Below are 18,811 nucleotides of genomic sequence, written 5' to 3' on the forward strand. Positions count from 1 at the left end.
TTATACACAAAAAAGATTTGACTGTATGTTTGTGGCCTGAGAATTATAATTATTGACTAATAAAAGTATATAGAACTTATAGAAAAGATTACTGGAAATAAAGTAATAAAATATCATTTAATAGAAATAGAACAATTGCTGATAGGATTTCCTGCAGTAATAGTAGTGGTAGAAATAATAATAATAATAATAATAATAATAATAATAATAACAACAACAATAATAATAATAATAATAATAATAATAATAATAATAATAATAATAATAATAATAATAATAAATACAGCAATAATAATAATAATAATAATAATAATAATAATAATAATAATAATAACATATCTAGAAACCTCAGTAGTCCAACTGGGACTCCAACTGTGGAGGCCAATAGTGATTACCCGTGTATTTGTTTCCATTTTACAACTGTGATCAGACCCCCGGTCAACATTCACACACTACATGCAATTTGGGAACGCCCATTTGCCTAATCTGTATGTCTTTGGACTGTGGGAGAAAACCGGAGTACCTGGAGGTAACCTAACAAGGATAACATGCAAACTCAGACAGACCCGGTGGAAATTGAACCTTTACCCTGGAGGTGCAAGACATTGCTAACCACTAAGCCAATGTGCTGCCTGATATTTCAAGGATTTAAGGATTCTTTATTGTCATACCAGCACACTTCCATGTTCTGGTACGAAATTAGAACCCAGGTCCCGTTTAAGCCACAAAGATAGCATAGCAATAGAAATATGAGGATGTATATATGTATATACATGAATATGAGTAAGAGCAGTCAGAGATATATTATGCAGGAATTTAGACATAAACTATACATAGTGTATTGCACATTTTCAGAGACTGTATTGCACACATTGTACATTCGACTTATAGGGTTATATATGTATTGCACCATAGAGTTATATATTACACTAAAAATATAGAGATATGTTGTAATAAAATACTATCCAAAGTAATAATAATAATAATAATAATAATAATAATAATAATAATAATAGTAATAATTAGCAGTAGAAGTATTTGCTAATTTTACAGATTATTTCTGGTTCTTAGTAACTGTATTTCGTGCAGTACAGTATATGTATATGTAAACACTGTTAGCTAGGCAAAGAGGAATACTGGCAAAGCTGAAAAGAAGAAAAAAAATACCCAACAATCCACTGAAGCTTGGCACCGAGATGAGCATTGCTGGAATTCTGCATCTGATCTGCTTGGATCACTCTTTGACAGGATAGATAGCACCCAGTCTGCAGGGCTAAACAACTCTCTGCATGTTCAGAACTCATTTTCTGCTTTTATTCTCATTCCTTATGACTCATTCTCCCCAAATCAGAGCAAAACCTCTTAATGAACCCCGGTTTCTGTGTGTCACAACCATCTACCAGTGTTAGCAAAGTTTTAATGTGCACAAAGATTGTAGAGACACTAAATGGAAATATAAGCCACTAATTATTTGAGAAGGTGTGTATAGAAATCGTTCGGGGGTGACCCTGATTGCAATAAAGGTAGAATTATCATTGTGGTTTGATTACCCAGTACTGTATGTTGTGCCATCGATTGTAAATGTTGCTTTTATTGCTTGCTGTGGATCTAACACCTCCAGGGTCCAGGTTCGATTCCCTCCTCGGGGTCTGAGCGCATGGAGTTTGCATGTTCTCCCCGTGCTTGGTTAGTTTCCTCCAGGTGCTCCGGTTTCCTCCCACAGTCTAAAGACATTGCAGATTAAGCAAATTGGCGTTAATTGTATATTGTATGTGTGTGTGTGCCCTGCGATGGATTGTACCCCGCCTTGTGCTCCAAGCCTCCCATGACCCTATATACAGGATAAAGAGGTATTATATTGCATGAGTGAGTGAGTGAGTGAGTGAGTGGTCAGCCTTTTGCGCCTTCAAAACTCTTATTATAATCTTATTGATTGTAATGAGAAGATTTACCATTTTGGATGTTATATTCAACATAGATTGCTCCATAACCTCACCATCTACTTGAATAGGAACACCTTGGAAACCTACTCCTTTTTTTTTTTTTTTGCAGGTATCCATTCAGCCAGTCACATGGCATCAAAAGAATGCTTAAAAATCAGGTAGAAACAGGGCAACTGCTTGAGCTGATGTTCACATCAAACATCAAAATGGGAAAACATGACCTCTACATTTAACCATTGCATGGTGGTTGGTAACAGATGGGCAGGTTTGAGGAATGAGCCCATCTGATTCTTTCATTCAGTTTGAAGAGAACATTAATTAAAGCTGTAGATCTGCATTATGCTGTTTTGAAATGATTGAATGATTAGATAACCGCATACAAGTAAAGCGTACACGTGTTCCTAGAAAAAAAATGATTAGGGTATATTTAGTGCACATAATGGCACTGAACTCATCTTCATCTTATAAATAACTGATCGCGATGATGATGATGATGATTTAATTAGGTTCATGTATTGCATGTGATGTACTGTAACTCAGAAATTTTATAAACATAAAATTCATTTTACACCAAAACACTGCAATAGTAGTATAAGTAGTAGTAGAGGTTGTATTGTCATTGTTAAAATTACAGAACTCTCTCATATAAACCAATCAAAAATAGTCAAACAGAATAATCGCAGGAAAACAAAACAGTACGAGATGGATCAAGATAAAAAACCTCTTAAACCTTTTAAATGATAAAAACATTTAAAAATACTAGTTGTGTATATCAGTTATCATACGCTGGGGTGAAGTATAAGAGTAGTGCCACAGCTCTGGGAAAAAAGCTGTTTTTTATTTCCTTGGACGTCCAGTCTGTGATGTTCCTGTTCCGGTATCTCCTTCCAGATGTCTCAAGGTTAAACAGGTGATGACTCAAACAAGATGGAACGTCGAGTACAGGTTGATTCCCAATTTCGTAGCTGGGTCCAGATGATGCCCTGAGATATTCTCACAATCCTCTATAGTGCTTTCCTGTCAGCCTGGTTGTAGGTGGCATACCGTGATGTATGTTATTACGCCCTCAATGGCACTGTGATAAAGGCTCACCAGCAGGTGCTGCTGGGCTTTTCCCACTGTTGTGTGACTGTTAATGATCCCCTGTGGGTTACACAACTTATAACTTGAAGCGTGTCACCTAATGTATTGCATCTGCATTTATGATGCGTGAGACGTGTTTAGTCTTTTTTCTTAGTCAATAATTTTTTTTTTACACTGACTGCCAGGTGTATCATCTCTGTACCCCATCTCTATATGCTGTTTCATTGCTGTTTTTTATTAATCCAGTGATTGTAGTATCGTAATGTAGTTGATTGGATGAATGGCGAAACAGTCATGTGTAGTGAAATGGACCAAGAATACACCTCTGTGGTGCTCCTATGCTCAGACTGCGGGTGGATGGGATGTGTATATCCAGTCTGTGTGCTTGCGTTTAGTCAGTTTAAAAGTCAAGTTACGTGTGTGCGTGTTGAGCCCCAGGTGGTGTAGTTAGAGTAGGTTGCCAGTGTATTGGGAAGTATGGTATTAAAGTCTGAACTGTAACTGAGAAGAAGCCTCCGAGCATAGATGTTTGTTTGCTCCAAAACAGTGTATAGAGATTGCATCATCTGTCCATCTGTTTGCCTTGTAGGCAAACCGCAGCTGGTCTATGATTGTAGGAATAGAGCTCCTGATGTCAAAGAAGGTCAGGCTCTCGAAAAATTTATCTGCTCTAAGGGTGAGTGCAACTGGTCATTGTGGCAGGCAATTACAGACTGATTAGTAATTTGTATAATGGTTGATGGTTTAAAGTGTGCAGGCACTAAAGCAGAGGTCAAAATAAGTGCCAGTTAAATGTTCAGCACAGCCTGTCAGGATACTTCTCAGTACATTTATCTAGTCCTTGTATGGGTTAATGAGGAGCAAGTTGTGTCGCACCTCATGCATGGTCAGTACCAGTTCCGTGCTCTCCTCCAGCGACAGGGTTGGTATTCCTGTTATATTATCCCTATCGAATCTAGCCTAGTTCAACTCCTCAACGACTGTTGACATGGTCGGGAGTCCCCTTGTGGCGGGTGAGAGACTTGATTCTCTCTTGATGGAGCTCAGAGTTATCTTCTGTGGGCCACATTGTCAATGTTTTAATTATTGCTTTCCTTGTCTGTATTAGTGGTCTATAAGCTGGGAAGAGAAACAAAGCCAGGTTGTCTGAGAACCCTATATGGGGGGAAGGGTATACCTTGTAATCCAATTGGATAATGGTAAAAAAAAAATAGTCTAAGGTATTGCTGTTCTTAGTAGGCATTTCACATTGTGGCAAAATGTCTTAAGATTGGCTTAAGCAACAACAAATACTACATCTTGCTTGTTGATAATAACATACCAGATTGGTGTTGTGCCAGCTTGTGGTGGTATTGACACAGCTGAAGTATGATGGAAACAACAGTTCCCATCCCTTGGTAGATGTGTATAAGTGCTGTTAATATACAGTAGATGCTTAAGCCTCCTCCTGATTTCTTAACGGAAGTGGTGTGTTACTGTATAGGTATGTCAGCTCTGTTAACCGTGTGGTCTGCTAGATCGATGGTTTCATTGTTTTTTTTTTTTTATCCTACTGTACATGTTATTTACATAATGTTACCTTGTGTCTCAGCCTCATACAGTAGTCTTATCCATTTTACAGTCATGTTCAAAAATTAGCACCCCTTTTTTGTGTGGTTTGCAAAAACATAACATATAACCTTCTTCACCGTGCCATTATTTATTTAACAAAATGAAGCCAAAAAAAGCACGTGGGCAATACTAAGTACCTTCATACGGCTTCCACAAGATTTAAGAGGGTAAGTTGCAGCTAAGTGCTACTAATCGTCAGCTATGATTATTCATAAGTCGATCTTCTTAGGAGTGGCCTTCCCAGTACATTCACCCCAACGTCAGTCTGTGCAGTGCTCAGAGAAAGACAACAAATCCCCAAGAACCTACATTTTAGACCCTACAGTCCTTACTGAGAATGTTACATGTTAAAGTTCATGACGGCACAATTAGAAGAAGACTGAACAAGTACAGTTTGTTTGGAAGGGCGGCAGGAGAAAGTCTCCTCAGTCAGAAGACAAGTACAGGATAAGCCGAGACAGTGAGCACCAACACTATTAGTAGATTTAGGAGCTTTTATTTTTTGTGCTTTCTTGCAAATATCTGTCAATATCACAAACATGCATTACTGCTGTATAAGATTAACCAATGAAACTGGTGCTAGATAACAGAGTGAAATATCCGCTACTGTATGTGTTATTTAAATTATGTTATCGAGATTGTTATAAAATATGTTTTTGTTAAAATAGAGTATTCTGAACTATGATCTAACAGTTAAAGGAGCTGACTGACCAGGTTTCTACCAATTAACCAGAAACAATTGCAAGACAATGCCAGCACTCAAACAGTATCCACAGGCCCTGCCAGCTTTGTATTTAGGACTTCTCCCAATTAGCCCATTACATTATAACCTTAATGAGGAACTTACAGCTCTTCAACTCTGCCTACAGGATATTTGCTCTTTGTTTTAACTGGCGGTTCACCATCAGACCCACTGCCTTGCTCCTGGCACCCGCCACAAGATGGATATTTAGTACAGCTCTCTTACGAGAGGAGCCACCCTGATGAGATAGAAATGTAACATTTCTTGTAAAATGCAATGTAGGGCAAGTTTATTTTGTTTTAATAACTCATTATTTCATAATGTTCTCCTGTCATGACAGAGTTATTACACTGAAAAGGGCTTAGCAGTTAACCCTTTTGCCTTGCCGCGGCTCTCTGATGTCAGATTTGGTGCCACAGTGCTGTAAATGAGTCAGATTGTAGTTACAGTTCTCCTTGGTAAAGTTCTGCCAAACAAGTTGTGGTGCGTTTGATATCTTGATGGCTGATTTTAAAATTGAACAGCCTTCCTTAAATTCTGAAAATCTAATCTTTTGGGTTCTTCATGCCAATCTTATCAGTTATCCTCCTCACTGTGCTTATCTGTATTTCGTGTTAGGAGAGATCAAAAGGGATTTATATACAGTATGTGCAGTGTAATAATAATATTTACATTATGCAGTATTAATAATGCAGTATTACTAACTTACATATATAATAACAAGGATAAGGATTGGTGGCGTAGTGGTTAGGACTGTGGCTTCACATCTCCAGAGATGAGGGCTTGATCCCCACCTTCAGCTCTACTGTATGTGTGTGGAGTTTGCATGTTCTCCCAGTGCTTGGAGGGTTTCCTCACACAGTCCAAGGACAAGCAGATTAGTCTAATTGCCCTTTGCAAATTGCTCATAGTGTGTAATTGTGCCCTGCAATGAATTGGCATGCTGGCATGCTGTAACCCTCCCTTGACCCTGTACACCAAAAATGGTACAGTATAGAGAATAAATGACAAAGTGAGTGCGTATAGGAAATTTATTTATTGAACCTTCAGAAAAAAAAATTTGCTGAGAGAGATCAGAGGAGAATGACCAGATTTTAGTCTTTAAGAACTAAAAAAATAATACTTTAAGCAGAAAAGCATCTTAATCTGGAGAAGACCACATCAGGTTCCACTCCTGTCCAGCAAGAACAAGAACCTGAGACAGTCATACTGTCGGTACAGACTCGTCAAAACAGGACAAAAAAAAAGACCAGGAGATTTTTAAAAATGTTTTTTTAATCTTTTATTAATTGTGTGTACATGTGCAGACGATCATCAGTTCTTAGCTGGCAGGAGTAACCCACTGTGGTCTTCTTCTGTTGTAACATATGCATCTTAAGGTTTGATGTTTTATGAATGCTGAGATGCTCTTAGTACACCACTGTTGTAGTGAAGAGTGATAATATGCGCTAATATATTCTCCCTGTCAGCTTAAACCAATCAGAAGAAGCTGATCTGATTTATTTCATTAACAAATGGTTCCACTGAGAGAACTGCACTACCATCACATGACCAAATCAGACAATTGGGTATATATGTAGTTAATGCAATGCCATTTAATACCTCACTTACTTTTCAGTTCTGAGAGTAAATTATAAATGATGCACTAATATTTAAAATAGTTCTTTTAAAAGGTTCCAATAATTCAGAGTTGAATTTACCAGACAATAATATTGCTACCATTTACGGGACATACTGAATACCGCTTCCACTCGACAGACGATAATTCAAGCTGGGCAGATCCATTATACCCCTTACTCCACCCAGACTGCTTAATAATAGCAGTTCTTGAATTTGAGCAAAGCATGCTTTACAAGGTAGAGCTTGCTCATTCCGCTTTTGCTCCGACAAGTCAATAAAACCCGCTGGTATGCCGAACATCTTTGGAAGGCAAGATACGCGAGGGTGAGGACGTGAGTGGTATTTAATCAAGGATAAAGTGATCCCAGTATTAGAATGCCAGGCAGCCGTGCCTAAAACAACAAATGTTATGTCTAAAGTAAATACTAAGCGATGGAAGAAGTTCACCAGAGGCGGCATTGACAAGTCTCTTGAGAAAATCAAGAGGAAGTGCTACTTTAAACTGTGGTCCATGTGGTGACATTTTCCTTATGTGAATACAATTTTTAAATTATTTTTAATAGGCAAACATGAGTGATCGGGATCTCAGGAAGTCTACATTAACTTACACTCTTTGGTGAGCAGGAACGCATATCAGAACACAAAATACATATGACAATGAGGAGGATATGCTACGATAGCACAGACTTACTCAATAATGACTCAGAAATTCTTCCAGGATATGACAAGGTTTCAAATTTGTAGCCATGACTCCATGGACCAAAACCCCTCTGAACTGTGGTGTTGGTGTAATGTGTGGGATGCCTAATACCCATAAAGCATTGCTAAACCATAAAGTTTCTGAATGTGGAATCTGAAACCTTTTGCTGACTTCATGCATGCCACAATTTATCCATCTTCTAATGGCTATTTCCAGCAGGGTAATGTCAAAAGGGCCGACTCGAACCGGTTCCGTGAACAGAGTGATAAATTCTGCGCACTTCAAAGGCCTCCCCAGTCACCTGATCTGAATAAAATAGTGCACTTTTGGGATGAGGTAAAATGAAGGATTCACAGCATGAATGTTCAACAGATAAATGTGCAGCGCTGATGTGACACAATCAGGCCAACATGGCCCAGAATTTGAAAGAAATGTTTCCAACACTTTGGAAAAAAGGCTTGTGGCTGTTCTGGGAGACAAGGTGGTCTACCAAGTGTTTTATACATATCTAAATATAACTTCTTCTTTTTTTGAGAGAGAGAGCAGCATGGTGGCTTTGTGGTTAGCACTCCAGGGCCCGGGATAGATTCCCACAAATGTTGCATGCTCTCCCCGTGCTTGGTGGGTTTCCTCCAATAGGCCAGGAGACATGCAGATTAGGTTAATTGGCGTTCCCAAATTGCCTGTAGTGTGTGAGTGAGTGTGTGTATGTGTGTGCCTTGTGATGGATTAGAACCCCATTCAGGTTGTCTCCGGCCTCATACCTTAAGTCTACTGGGATTGGCTCCGGGCCCCTTCGTGATCCTGTATACAGGATAAAGATGACGGTATATACAATGAGTGAGTAAGAGACCTATGAAAGGGGAAACTGTGTGATGATTAATTGATTGATTGATTGATTGATTGATTGATTGATTGATTGAAAGATCCTAAAGTCTTAAGCTGCCTGATTTCATTTCAACAGTTGGCAATGTCACTGGTGTTTTGTCTATTGCTGTTAAAGTCTCTTAACAAGACATCCTTCATTTGAGGTGTAAAAAAAATGTAGGGGTTCCCTGACGTTCCCTGCTGCAAAAAAATAAACAGATCATGATGCATCATGAGTAACGAGTGATAAAAAAACCCCGATCTGTTATGATTTGTGATTTTCTGAGTTCATTCGTTCTTCCCTCCTTCAGCTTGGCTTGATTCAAATGCCACTGGTGTAAGTGCCTGGCACTTAGTGTTCATTATCTGGCTCGTTTTCATCTGCTGTTTTATGTACAGAGTAACCAGTATGTCAAACTAGCAACGTAATATGGTGTCACTCCGCAAGGGAGTACAAACTGCCAACTGACACAACATGGGTTGATAAATAGGCCCTTTACCTAATTTAGTGTGAGTGTGTGTATGTGTATGTGTGTGTAAGAATATAGGTTGGTTGAGTGGCTTTCTCTGTTCGCCACTTATAAACACAGTCTCTGCCAAAAGCAAAAGAGTGACCTCATCTAATTTCCTTTTTCCGGTTGGCGATGCCCTCCAATAAGCACCAAGATTTTTTAACCTTTCTCCCGGGATTTGCTCAGTTACCAAGACATTTAGAGTTCATTCATACTGTAAGTTTACAAGTGGGCTGTTTTATTTCAAATGGACTTAATTATTACTAAGTGGTAAGGATGTAATACGTTGCATTATAAATAAATTATTTAAAAAGAACTAATGAAGTTTTCTATACAGAAATAAATAAAGCTACGAGGAGGAGGTACTCTGATGCATTGTTCTTTTTTTTCTTCTATGCAACAAATTTGCAAGCATGTCACGTAAGTAAACAAGAGAACAATGTAAGTAATTGGGGCCAAATTCCACAACCCTTGTTCTGTGCAACAATGCATTCAGAAGTTTAGCTGAGAGCTTCTGCAGTCCCAATGAGCTACATCGAGTTCATACAGTAGCTTGTAAAGTTGCTGTGTAATTAGTTAATGGGTGGCACGGTGGTTTAATGGTTATCATTCTCACCTTGCACTTCAAGGTTCGATATCTCTGGATGTTCTTCCCGTGCTTGGTGGGTTTCCTCCTGATACTCCGGTTTCCTCCCACACTCTAAAGACATAAAGATTAGGCTAATGTTTTGTGTGTGAATGAGTGTGTGATGAATCGGCACCCTGTCCAGGGTGTACCCCGCCTCGTGCCCTAAGTCTCCTGTGCTCTTGTTCCAACTCTGCCACAGTCGATGTGCAGAGCAGAAAATTTTAAAACAACCAAGACCTATGGCAATGTATTTAAAATAGTTGTATTGCTACAGTAGCTTCAGTTAGCCATATGGCTAGTTTCACTTAGCTATTCAGCTATTTCTGGGGGAAAAAGAATTCTTACATTGTGCTCTTGTTCCAACGTCACAGTTGACGTGCAAAGATTTATAATGATATCCACTTAAATTTTATATTTAAATAATTATTACATGTAAGCATTTGGCAGATGCCCTTATTCAGAGCGACTTGCAATTTTATCTCAATATACATCTGAGTATCAGCATCATCTATAGCACTTTTTATCCTGTATGTAGTGTAGTGTCGCAAGAGACTTATAGCACGAGGCATACACCCTGGTTCACCCTGGACAGGGTGCCAGGGCATACACACACACATTTACAATTTCGGTCAATTAGCCTTATCTGCATGTCCTTGGACTGTGGGTAGAAACCTGGAGCATCCAAAGGGAAACCCACCAAGCACAGGTAGAACATGCAAACTCCATGCACACAAACCCCTGGAAATCAAACCCGGACCTGGAGGTGCAAGGCCACTGGTCTACCGTGTCACCTTTAGTAATTCCAGTATATAAATAATTCGACATGGTTTCAAGGAGTATTATTCTATACTACTGTTCATTCCTTCTTAAATCATCTGTTCAATATTTTTAAAAATGATTCCAGGACAGGAATGAGTTATTTCATTAGTTATTTCAATTGTAGCATCTACCGTATATGAAGGAATATAGGCACCTGGCCTTCTGGCTTATCTCATCCCGCTGATATTATTTTTTGACAAATTATTATTACACACCAGATAAAGCTAATGCTATGTTTTTCCTTCAGCTCTCACATCATATCTTATGAAAGAACAAATTCGATCTAGAAATGCCTTCACTTCTTCGTAATCCTGCGCATCAACAGAATGTACTTGGAAAGAGAAAAGTCAAATTTTTGGATATAAATCACTTTCCACATTATCCCTGTGGTCTTCTCACCACAGACTGAATAAAACTTATTTCTTCCTGGAGATGCCTTTAAAAGACTTGCTTTAAAAAAAAAATGCTTGTTTGATGGTTGGTGACTAATCTGACCGCAATCTTTGCTAACTGGATTTGATTTGTCCCTGTAGGTCAGAGTTTCTATATTCCTTACATAGGAATTAAGAACAGAGCGATTCATCCGTTTAGAAAAGCTAAGAATGGCTACCCATGTAAGAAACCCTTTGACGTTTTATACCATGTGCTGTAAATTCATGAAAATCTGAAGATAATAGCATAATAATATACATCTTTCCATAACCAAGTTGCCACGATTCAGCATGTAGTCCTCGGAAATAGATGTGGAAATGGAGCGTAAAATTTATCAAATACAGTCCAGTTGCTGGAGTTACTTTTTTTTTGCTTTCAGCATATCTCTAATTCCTTTGCTTAAACCACCCATTCAATCACACCCATAATTTATTGTCACGAGAATCTGACCTATCTTTGTATAAATAAAGACAGGCAGGAAGCGATTTAGAAGAAAGGCCTTAACCACTCTACTGCGAACCCAGTGGAGCAGGAGGTAATTCTCAGGGGGACCAGAAAATGCTTGGCGAGCAGAACCAGAGACATGACAGTGACTGATCACATCTTGAAAAAATGCAGGAGAGATGGTAAATACCAAGTGCGAACTGGCTCGGATTAACTGTGAAACAGTGTCCTTTGGCGCTGCACCCAGCTGAGATTGGCCCTTATGATATTACTGTCTTTGCCATGACTATGAGTAAGATTGCCTGGACACATTAAATATCCATGAGTTAGGGATAGATCAGTGTGATATTCATCATCATGACATTAAACAGTGAGATAGTTACCAAAATCTGTTTCACATCAACAAACCAAGTACGTGTTGACTTGCGAATGGTGGATAATGGATACACTGGTGGTGCCCTGTTTAAAGAATGTTTTATTATTGTTAAAAAAAAGAGAACACTTTTCACACCATGCATTAAGGATATAAAAAGAAAGATATTTCTTTCCAACTTTAACAACCTCGAAATGGTTTTGTTCATTTTTTTTCATGGATCACAATAACCTAGTAAGGTCCCTGAAACTGTGAGGTATTTTGACCCCTACAGCTATCCACATGGCTTTGGTTCTATATCTAATAAACATTTGCCAGGACTCATTTTGGCAGCATAGTGGCTTATTGATCAGAATTGTCACCTCGCACCCCCAGGGTTGGGGTTCAATTCCTGCGTCAGGTCTGTGCACATAAAGTTTGCATGTTCGTCCTGTGCTTGGTGGGTTTCCTCAGCATACTCTGGTTTCCACCCCATCCAGAGTGTACCCCATCTGATGCCCTAAGTCTCCAGGGATAAGCTCAGAAGGTAACGGTACAGAAGATGAAGATTTATGATGAAGGATTTATTTGGCTGTCCTTTATGGTTTGTTCTTGATAGATTGGCAATAATTTGTCCTGCAATGGATTGGCACCCCATCCAGGGTGTACCCCGCCTTGTGCTCTAAGTCTCTTAGGAAAGAACTAAATAAATTAACTCTCCTACTGACATGCGAAGGTATAAAAGACTCTGGAAGAACTATAAATAACATAAAATATGCCGATGACACAACCCAGGTTGCAGATGGTGCACAAGGCATGAAATGGATATTAAAAACAGTTGAATGGGTAAGCCAAGAGATGGGACTAAAGCTGTATGTGAAAAAGACCAAGATATTGACGACCAACAAAACAATAGATTTGAGACAGGCAGGGTTGAAATTGAAACGGTCGACAATTTTAACCTCCTGTCAACTCAACTCACTTGCGACATCAATGCAAGAGATAATCAAAAGAATTGCACCGGGAAATTGCAGGGGAAATACCTTGACTTTGACCTTGAAATACCATTCTAGTCAAAGGATATATCATTAGTGACTACAACCAGACTTAAACACAGCCCGATTTTCGCAGTAGTCACGCACAGATGTAAAAGTTGGATAGCCAAAAAGCAAGAATTGATGACTTTGAACTTTTGGAGAAGAACACTTTGCATCCCATGGACAGCAATATGAACCAATATGTCAGTTCTCAAAGAGATCCATCAATGGTACTGAAAACCCAAATTTCGAAGAGGAGACTTGCCTAGTCTGGACACAAAATAAAAGAGAATAGTTACTAGAGAAGGACATCATTATTGGGGAAATGAATGGATCAAGATGACGAGGACGTCCTTCAACAAGATGAATAGACACGTTGACTTCAACCATGGACATGAATCTGGCAGAACTCTCTAAAATAGCAAATTCAAGTCACTATGCACTGGCCACTAACTAACTAACTAACTAACTAACTAACTAACTAACTACTCAACTAACTAACTAACTAAGTACTCAACTAACTAACTAACTAACTAACTAACTAACTACTCAGCTAACTAACTAACTAACTACTCAACTAACTAACTAACTAACTAACTAACTAACAACATGAATAAGGCCCCCTAACTGAAGTTTGGCATACTTAAATGAAAAAGAAAAAAAAAACATTAAAAAACATCTCTAGGGTGGTTAATGCACACGTATCATATCTAAAACCATTTCCAACTTCTCACTAAGAAAAGTTCTAAATCATGAGTCAAAATTTTGGGAGCTTCCTGACAGGCAAAAGTTCATTTCACCAAACCTGGAAGTAAGGGAACTGACTAAGGGAAAAAAAAAGCCTTAAAAAGTCTTGGAATTGGAGTTTGTGTCAAAATGAATTATAGCTTATGCATTTTCACCACCTGCACCAGTTCTGTTAATGAATACAGAGCTATAGTGCTAATGGTTGTCATAAATACAGCAAAACGCTAACGAGCCACTAATATTAGACATCAGCTAACAAGCACAACCTTTTTCTAGTTAATGAAATGGCGACATGGAAATTCAATCAAGATGAACTAACATGAAGATCATCTTACATATGTATTGCAAATTCGGTTCACTTATGGGAAGATAAAGTATAAATACCAGTAGTGTCATGTCGGATCCAAGATTATTTTGGTCAAAAAACTTTCTAGTTAACAAAAAAATAGTATTTAATCAGATTTTATGACTTTAATTCGGAAAAACTGGATTTATGCAATTATATTTATGGGAACAGAGCCGCATGGATAGAGGGATCTTTATTTGTTCATCTACTTTTCTTGTAGTGCATGCACAAAAAACGAAGCATAGGATCATGATATATTGCCTGTACATATTGACCATTGGTTGGGTCCACATTAACTGGCATGGTGTCAGCAACGTAATCACAAATTATACATATGGCTGGATAAGTAGAGCGTTCCAAGAACGTGTGGTGAATCTCTGCGGTGTATTTTCCATAGCGATTGTGAAGTCAGCTTAAGAGCGCGCTATGTTATACAACCCACTATCACTCAAACTACACCTTTAATAATGAGTCAACACTAAAATTAGTTTTGTTCTGCAGCCAGTTGACAGATGGGAAATGGTGAGTAACACTGCTTGCCTCCAACATCTAAACCCTTAGGATCAACAATAATAATAAAAAAAAACTGTTTATTACTTGTAGATGGTTCTGTTTAGTTAAACTTGCCAGAATTTTTTTCCCCATAATATTTCTTTGAAATGACCAGTCAGTTCATCTATATCCTGTAGATTAGTATCTATCGGGATAAAACCTCCCCTGAAGAACTTGTAGAGGACTGCTGGTGCGATGTCATGCCGAAACATGTCTTCAGGAGCATTAAAGGTTCAAGCATGCTACTCTGTTATGACAAATTATTTTGCTTATTTCACTTGGCTTTATTTAACATTAGTATTTGAATATGATTTATTTTAAGAATAAGTAATGAACAAAAGATTTGTGGGGTAGAAAATTATAAGAATATGAAGCTGTTCTGATGTGATCCTGATTTAATAAAAAAAAAATGTAACCACAAATAAGTTGATTATCTTCCAGTATTTATAGCAATGTTTTACACAGTGTGATTTTAACCAGTTATAGTGACTATAGTGAGTATAGTGAAAATCACTAGATGTATAACATTATATCATTACATGATTGCTTTTCCATTTAATTTCCATTTTGATTCTATTTTATTACTTTTACATTTACAGCTAAAAGTTTTCTATATTTGTTTAATTTTTATTATTATATTCTTATTTCATATTCTTTATTTAAATACTGTATTTTCTTAAAATTAATTACATTTTTAGGTAATGGGCATTATACACCATGAGGGAGTATTACAGTAGTGTGTATGTGACAAACAGAATTTTTTATTAGAATTTTCTAATTTGATAAATATACATTCATATACATTCATACATAAAAAAATATAATAATTATTATTATTGTTGTTATTTATATATATTTTTAACATGTAACTTTTTTAATAGACTTTATCACCAAGGTCTAATTAATCCAATTTAAGAATTGCAGGTGATGTCAGTCTGCCATGGTCCCACGAACTTGGATGGCAAAAGAGCCATTACTTAGCAGATGCCAGTACCGCAACCAACATTCAAGGAAGCACTTCCAGCAAGTAAACACATGTGATAGCATTATGTCTTCTTAAACAACACTTTGGCTCCTCAGTATTTAATTCTAAATCGGTGTTTTGTTTCACGGCTACCTACCTTCCCCACTAATCCTACTTGGTGTGTGGAACAAAGAATTCACCACCCTACTGTACCTAGCATACTAGATTTCCATTATACACTGTTTATACTGTAGATGGATTCAACTTTAGCCCAGTCAGTTACCTTTTTGGTTCCAAAACCTTAAATGAATTAGTTAACATTACCTGTACTGCATCTTATTTTACGAAGGGTTACACACGGCATATTCCGTCGCATTTACAACAAAAACATTGAATGAACTAGTGTTAATGCTAGCAAAGGCCACCAAACCCAAAAAGGAATCATCTATTTGTACAGTACACTGTCTGCGGTAATCAACCCTGCTAAAAAAAAACAGCATCGACCAGCATAGCTAGTTACCAGCTTGAGAAGCAATTATACCAGCATATGTTGTGTTTTGGTGCTGGTATGCTGGTATAATTGCTTTACTGATGCTCTATGCTGTTTTTTTTTTTTTTTTCAGTTTTAAGTGATTTCCATTGATTTTTTTTTTCTTTTTATAAAATATGCATTTATATAAAAGGTTTGTATTGTGTGTTTGGACAACCGAGCAGATATTTAATAAATGTAAAATAATGTATTTACATGTTTTTGGTAAAAGGATTATTTTTGTCTCTTGTATGTAAATGCATTTAAAGATAACACTACACGGTCCATGTATTTACATCACACACTATATAGCATATACTGTAAATCTTACTGGTCTATGTTGGATTTTTAAGCAGGCATGCTGGTCTTCCAGACGTTATGCTGTTCACCAGCTAAACCAGCACCAGCACTAACCAGCAAGACCAACGCTGGTGGTAAGGTTTCAGTAGCGTAGATATGCTGGTCTTCCAGACATTATGCTGTTCACCAGCTAAACCAGCATCAGTCCAGCACCAACCAGTATTAATCAGCATTTAAAACATCATGCTGATCTCTGCTGGATTTTTCAGCAGGGAAACTAAGCAAATTGTATTAATTTGACCTTATTACCTACTTTTATAAATTTTCACACACTTGATTGTCTTTTGAATAAGTTACAAAGTTCGCCACAACATACTAAAAATAATTATATAAAAATAATCAACACAACACAAGTTTCAGCCAGTTGCTAGGTTAGTCTTTTATCTGTATGACAAAGCATCAGGTAATCTGGTAGGATTATGAGGTAATCATGAGGTAATATTTTCGTTATTTTTGGCTTGAAAATACACCTAAACATTTTTTATCAATGAATCATTAACAAAAACACATAGTAGCCTAATGCCGGTTTACGGTACGTCCGCCATCCACTAATCAGTCCCGTGTCTGCAAATGGACAATGATTTACCTGAATATAAAGTACCAGTATGCTCAAAATGGAGATGGTGATAATAAAAATAAAAAAAATGACGATTACTCATTAAATATAACCTTTATTTTTTTTAAAACAATTCTCTTCTGCTTCAGAGTACAACAAAAACATTCATGATTATATATGTAATCAGTTTTAAATAAAGAAAAAAATGTGTAAATAAAAATGCATTTTTTTTTTTACTGTGGCACTGAATATACAAATATAGTTTTATAGGCTATTGCATTTATTACTGCATTGATATATAAGGCACTGGTTGTTAAACTTTTTGGAGGTTGGTCTACATATTCTCCTAGCACTACAGCTAAGGAATAAACACCTCAAGGCTTGATGTAGACATGAAGTAATTATTATTATCGACACTTTATTAATGCTACACATACAACGGGTACGAGACCACGAGCTCCGTTCCTTTGCATGGTTCATGACTACATACTGCATTCATCTATACAAATCTTTTATGTTCATACAATATTCAGCTGATTGATAGCTTGGACTGGCAACAGAGATTTTTTTTTTTGTCCAGGGTAACCTCACTGGAACTAATGCAGATGGCCAAGTGCTTTCCAGTGCATTAGCCCATTTAATCCATTTGTGGGAAACACTCAAAAGCTCTTGCCTTACTGTGGCACAGCCATCATTTCCTGGATATTTATTGTTTAAGGGCCATGTTGCCACTGAGACTAGCTACAAAGCAACATTCATAAAAGAAAAGGAAATGAATCTAGATTTATTAAAATGGCATCATCCAACCACATAAACAGTGCCTAAACTCATCAACTGACGCTGCAAACACTCAAGTGCTGTTTAAAATACCCTAGAAAATAATGTTTTGTCCCCAAGATTAAAAATGATTTCACTTCAATAATTGTGCTGCCTGAGAACACTTTAGTAAATATTGGGACCGAGCCACTGGACAGGGTTCAAAGGGGGGGGGGGGGGGGATCCTGAGGTTTAATTTGTGTCCAGCTCACACAGGATAAAACCCACTTGGTGCTTATATTTGAATAAGAATTAAACTAGTGATCTGGGTCATGAACAAAATGGGCATTCACCCAGTACGACATAAAAATACATTAATGGTAGCTCAGTGGTTGAGGCATTGGACCATGGTTCAAAAGGTCCCAGGTTTAAACCCCACAACCACCAAGTTACCACAGCTGGGCTCTTAAACAAGGCCTTTAACCCTCAACTACTCAAATGTAGAATGAGATCAAAATGTAAGGGGCATCTGCCAAATGCTATAAATGTATAACATTTTGCTGTTATACCTTTTATAACTGGTGCCTAGCATCAATCCCTGTCTCTCTGGAACTTACAGAACTCTGTCTCAGGGTCACAATATATTCTGTCAAACACACACTTTCATTGTCAGTAAAAAAAATAAAAAAAAATCACATATATATCCGCAACTATACCATGTTGGGAAAAAAAAGGAAAAAAAAAAAAAAGAAGAGCAGGATCAACTATACAAACCGTGAAAGAATAAAAAGAAGACTCGACTTGCACAGTTCATAAATTCTTGGCACTGCGATGCTGGGGAGCTAGAACACACTGTAGCGTACTGGATATGTTTAAACATGTGAAGACAGCAGCCATTAGAAGGAGAACGGTCCCACGATGATGGTAAGCCGTAATAAGGAGCTGGTGCGATAGTTTGTGGTGCTGTGGTGCGTGATCATCTCTAGATCGACGATCATCTCAAGAGGGCCCTCTAGGGACTTGGTCAACACCAGCATTGCACTGACATTACTGGAACGCTTTTAACAAAAATTTAATGTGATTAGTTGCTTTATGATAGTATGCATTACCCCATGCACATAAAGAACATGTACAAACTGGGTATTAATGATGTAAACAAATATAAATATCTTAGGTTGACAGAACAGATAAAAACTTCTGAACGTTTTAGA

General features: G+C 37.6%; 1 protein-coding gene across 5 annotated transcripts in view; it reads right to left on the bottom strand.

Annotated features, from left to right (window-relative positions):
* Positions 1-16,939: 16,939 nt before the first annotated feature.
* The window catches only part of efemp1 (EGF containing fibulin extracellular matrix protein 1), a 33,166-nt gene continuing 31,294 nt past the window's right edge, over positions 16,940-18,811 (bottom strand). For all 5 annotated transcript variants that reach the window (XM_053480083.1, XM_053480084.1, XM_053480079.1 and 2 more), the window contains one exon: positions 16,940-18,658. In XM_053480083.1, the coding sequence (XP_053336058.1) occupies positions 18,497-18,658 (162 nt within the window). In that variant the 3' untranslated portion in view covers positions 16,940-18,496. The remainder of the gene's footprint in view (positions 18,659-18,811) is intronic.

The sequence above is a fragment of the Clarias gariepinus genome, chromosome 20 (assembly GCF_024256425.1).
Source record: "Clarias gariepinus isolate MV-2021 ecotype Netherlands chromosome 20, CGAR_prim_01v2, whole genome shotgun sequence".
Lineage (NCBI taxonomy): Eukaryota > Metazoa > Chordata > Actinopteri > Siluriformes > Clariidae > Clarias > Clarias gariepinus.